At 37.5% G+C, this 4,820-nt stretch overlaps 1 protein-coding gene across 1 annotated transcript; it reads right to left on the bottom strand.

Moving 5' to 3' along the window:
- Positions 1 to 1,159: 1,159 nt before the first annotated feature.
- On the bottom strand, positions 1,160 to 4,229 carry LOC125501460. The gene is made up of 3 exons (XM_048657466.1): positions 1,676 to 4,229; positions 1,341 to 1,633; positions 1,160 to 1,252 (listed from the first exon to the last, which is right to left on the bottom strand). Exons 1-3 carry the CDS (start codon positions 4,227 to 4,229, stop codon positions 1,160 to 1,162), a joined length of 2,940 nt encoding a protein of 979 aa, XP_048513423.1.
- Positions 4,230 to 4,820: the final 591 nt, after the last annotated feature.

Raw genomic sequence — 4,820 nt, forward strand, 5'->3', positions numbered from 1 at the left:
GATGGTGATGTCTGCATAATAACTTTTGCTTTACAACGTTTATCCGAGTTTACACCATAATCGTTTATGTATACAGAGTCGTCCTTGACTAATTCTAAATTACGATTTCCACCTTTTGCAGCTATCTGTGCTCTCTGACTTTTTTGTACTTTCTCGAATACGCTGTTTTTTAACATATCAAACCTTGTGCGTATGTCGCGATTAAACATAAGTTGATAGGGACTTTTACCCGTGGTGCAATGTTCAATACTTCTATAATCAAATAAGAACTTATTTACAGCATTCTCAACCGTCTCTCCCCCTTTAACAATTTTAGTGACTTTATCTTTAAAAATACCAATGAAATTTTCTGCTGCACCATTCGTGGCGGGGTGATACGGTGGTGAAAAACTATGATTTATGCCGTTTCTTTTCAAAAAACTTAGAAATTCCGAACTGCGAAATTGCGGTCCACCGTCGGTTACTACGTGTAAGGGTAAACCGAATCGCGCAAACAGATTTTTCAACTCTCCAATTAGTCTGTAAGCTTTTGTATTATTTTTGAAATTTATAACTTCTGGCCATTTTGAATGAGCACAGATAATTACAAGATACATATTTCCGTAAAATGGCCCTAAAAAATCGCAATGAATACGACTCCATGCGCGAGTAGGCCAAGGCCAAGTAGTTAATGGAGTTTTAGGTGGGCTCTTCCTTTCAATTATACAAGTTTCACAATTGTTTACTGTGAATTCGATATCGTGGTCGATTGTCGGCCACCAAACATACGAGCGTGCAAACATTTTAATTTTTACAATTCCGAGATGTGAAGCGTGTAGTTCGCGCAAAATCAACGGTCTCATGTTGCTTGGAATGACAGCACGCAACCCCCAAAATAAGCAGTTTTTATCTACTGTTAATTCTAATTTCTTTCTGTGGTATGCCTTTAATTCATCTGTCAGATCTATTGATTTTGGCCATTCATTTTGTGTAAATTTTATTACTTTACTAATAATTTCGTCTTTTAAGCTTTCCTTTGCCAACATTTTACCATTTAAAGTTGAGATACCTTCGCTAAAAAAATGTACGTTTGAAAAATCGGGATCAAAGATAGATAAGTCAACATCCGTTTTAACCGGTAATCGTGATAGCGCGTCGCAATTTGCATTAGCAGTCGAACTTATATGTTCGATTTTATATCGATATCCTGATAAATAATAAGCCCATCTTTGGAATCTATTGTCAGCCGTTTGAGGAATTCCTTTCCGAGGACCTAAAATAAGTTTTAATGACCGATTATCAGTTCGTAAAATTATTTCTTTCGAGAAAATAAAATCGCGGAAACGTTTAAATCCGAAAACTATAGCCATTGCTTCTTTATCAAGTATTGTTCTATTAAGTTCTTTTTTGGGTATCGTTTGCGAAGCATATGCAATTGGTCGTTCTGTGTTGTCTTTATATTTATGCGATAAGATTGCGGAGAGCCCGTAATGTGAAGCATCGCAAGCCAAAATAATTTGTTCGTTCGGATCATAATGCGCCAAAACTCGCGGTGATATTAATTCATTTTTTACCCATCTGAAAGCTTTTTTACATTCGTCATTCCATACAAATTCTTTCTGGTTAGCCAGGTCGTACAACGGTTTTAAATTTTCTGATCTATTTTGCAAAAATCTTGCGTAAAAATTTATTAAACCAAGAAAAGAAGCTAATTCTTTAGTGTTTGAAGGTTGCGGAGCATTAACCATTGCGTCGACTTTTGTTTTGGACTTATGTAGCCCGTTTTTGTCTATTGCATAACCTAGAACATCGAGTTTATCTTGCATGAATTTACTTTTATCGACGTTTACGCGAAGACCGCATTTTTGAAGTCGCGCACAAACAGCCTCTAAATTTTTTATATGCTCCTCGTTTGTACGACCTGTTACATAAATATTGTCGATATAGGATATTGTACCGTTTATACCAGCTAAACATTCATCCATTTTCTTTTGTACGTCAGCCGGGGCCGGCGCTATACCTTCTGGAATTTTTTTATAACGAAAAGAACCTTTATGAGTGATAATTGTTAGGAGATCTCGGCAACTTTCATCTACTTCGAACTGCATATATGCGTGCCGCAAATCTAACTCGGTAAAAGTTAAACCACCTTGCAAGGCAGAAAAGATATCATCAATAGTATGAAGCGGATATTTATTCATAATTATATGTGGATTTACAGTGATTTTAAAATCTCCGCATATGCGTATATTGCCATTACTTTTAAACACGGGCACTATCGGAGTAGCCCATTCGCTAACCTCGACTGGCTCCAAGTGATCCAGCGAGACCAAACGTTCTATTTCATTTTCGATTAGCGGCTTTAATGCATGTGCAACATGTCGACATTTAAATGCAATTGGCTTAGTACCATCTTTTAAATAAATTTTACTTTTACTTTTATTGTAGCAACCCGGTGTATTACTAAATAATTCGTTATACTTATTAATAATGTAATCCGGTACATGTTTAATATCAATTTTATTAATCATTAATTTATCGAGATTTTCAGTTATATTCAATGGCCAGCATCCGAATGCTGCAAGCCATTTACGTCCTAAAAGCGCTGGCCCTCTGCCGGGCAATACATAACAGTCAAGCTCACGTGTTTTATTTCGAAGATTTATTTTCAAGTTCGACAACTTACCGATCGGATTCATAACAGTACCGTCATATCCACGTAAACTTACAACCGTATCGCAAACATTCCATTTTTTAAATTTTTCGTGCAAAATTTTTTCAGATATAACAGTCTCGTAAGTACCCGTATCTATTTCCATTTTAATATCCGTATCATTCACACATACGTTAACATACATCGGTTCGCCGTCGCGATCTCCACTTACAAAAGTTTTGTTTACATACGCTTTATTTTTGAATTCTAACTTGTAGAAATCCTTTCGATGGTCGCTGGCGCTGATGTAGTGCGTATCGTTTGATGCTTGCTCATCGTCGGTAACGTCCTCACAGTCGCTGTTGTCTTTGTCTAACTTCTTGAGAGCGCTTTTGGCTTGTGCTTTCTTCGAGAAACAGGCACTTTGAATGTGTCCGTACTTGTGGCAGTGCTCGCATGTATTATTTTTGTATTTACATGTGTCTCGTCGATGTCCTGCTTTCCCGCAACTAGCACATTCGTTGTTTTGCCTTGGTTTCGATGTACTTGGGCTTGGACATTGATAACGCGTATGCCCACGACCGCCGCAATTCCAACATGTATTGTCTTTTATTGATTGTTCACCAATCTTTGAGCGGGGAAATTTGACATAATTCTTTTTTTGACTCGATTTCAAATTTTGTCGCATACTAGAACTGTGCGAATCTAACGCTAATACATCCTGTTGAAAGTTTCTTCTTTCATTAGAGCTGGATGCATTTTTCTGTGCAGTCTCGCGTGCCACCGCCCCTTTGAGTGCAGAATTATATGTCAGTGAATCCATTTCAAAAAGTTTGACTTTCGTCTCTTGATCGCGCAAACCACATACAAATTGATCACGCAAGGAATCTTCGAGATTTGAAAATTTGCAGTACAAGGACAATTTTTTTAACCTTGTAGCAAAATCGGTAACGCTTTCACTTTGCTCTTGGAATGCTTTATAGAATTTGTTTCTTTCTATAACCTCGGAAGGCTGAGGACTTAAGTGATCCTGCATCAATTTTGTGAGTTCGTCGTACTTTTTATCCGACAATTTTTCTGGAGAGCACAGATGTTTTATTAATTCATATGCATCTTCGTCGATCGATGTAAGCAGTATTGCTGCTTTTTTTGCGTCGACTGTATCACGCGCCAGAAATTGAAATTCCAAACGTTCTATAAACGTGTCCCATTTATCCTTGTTAAGACAAAATTTTATTTTTGAATTATTTTCTGACATTGTGCTGTCTGTGTCCGAATCGACTAATGTATCGTAGGATTCCTCAAAATCAGAGCTGTTGTTTGCTTTAGATTCGATCTCGTCGACCTCTGCCTTTGTTTTGGTTTCGACCGATGTCGATGTAGGCCGATTGCTTGTTAAAGGTTCTATGCCTTCGACTTTTGAACTTTCCAATGGTTCGGACTTTTCTGCGATTTGACGCACGAATTTCACCAACAATTCACGTAAATTGTCGCGCTTATCACTTTCACTGAACGGCACTCCACGATTTTGCAATTCGATTTTCAACTGCTCTTTGGAAAGCTTCCAAATCCAACCTGTTTTAGAGTCGTCACTCATTTATTAGCCACATTTACAAATTCACTGGGAATATAACGCGTTACGTTCATTTTTACTTTGCGCGAGTTACGATATCAAGCATCCTCGTCGCCATAATTGTAATGTCGAGAACTACCTTGAGTGAAATAAACCACAATTACATATAGATTTAATAATAGGTCCAGTATTTAATCAAGGTAATGTTAAAGTAATACAAATATAAACTATGGATATAGCATGTGGAGATAAGTCCGTTCGCGAGCCGCACTGAGCGTAGACTAACGATCTTATGTATAACATTAGGCTGGCTAGCCCGCACACACACATATGTATACCTTTAACGAAAATGACGTGTTCGCATACACCACAGAGAACATCTGATACAATTGATTCTTAGTGCAAAGTATTATTCAATAATCCTCGATTGTACTCCAGATAAAAGTCGTCAAGAACAAATGTCAATTGTCATAAGATTCATCGCGTGTAACGACGAAACGAATCTGTTTGAAATTCGTGAACATTTTCTTGGTTTTCTACCTTGTGACCACCGGTGAAGGACTAACGGAAGCAATTTTGACTGAACTCAAAAATCTCGGTCTTCTTATCGGAGAC

This window comes from Athalia rosae, chromosome 6, assembly GCF_917208135.1.
Source record: "Athalia rosae chromosome 6, iyAthRosa1.1, whole genome shotgun sequence".
Taxonomy (NCBI): Eukaryota; Metazoa; Arthropoda; class Insecta; order Hymenoptera; family Athaliidae; genus Athalia; species Athalia rosae.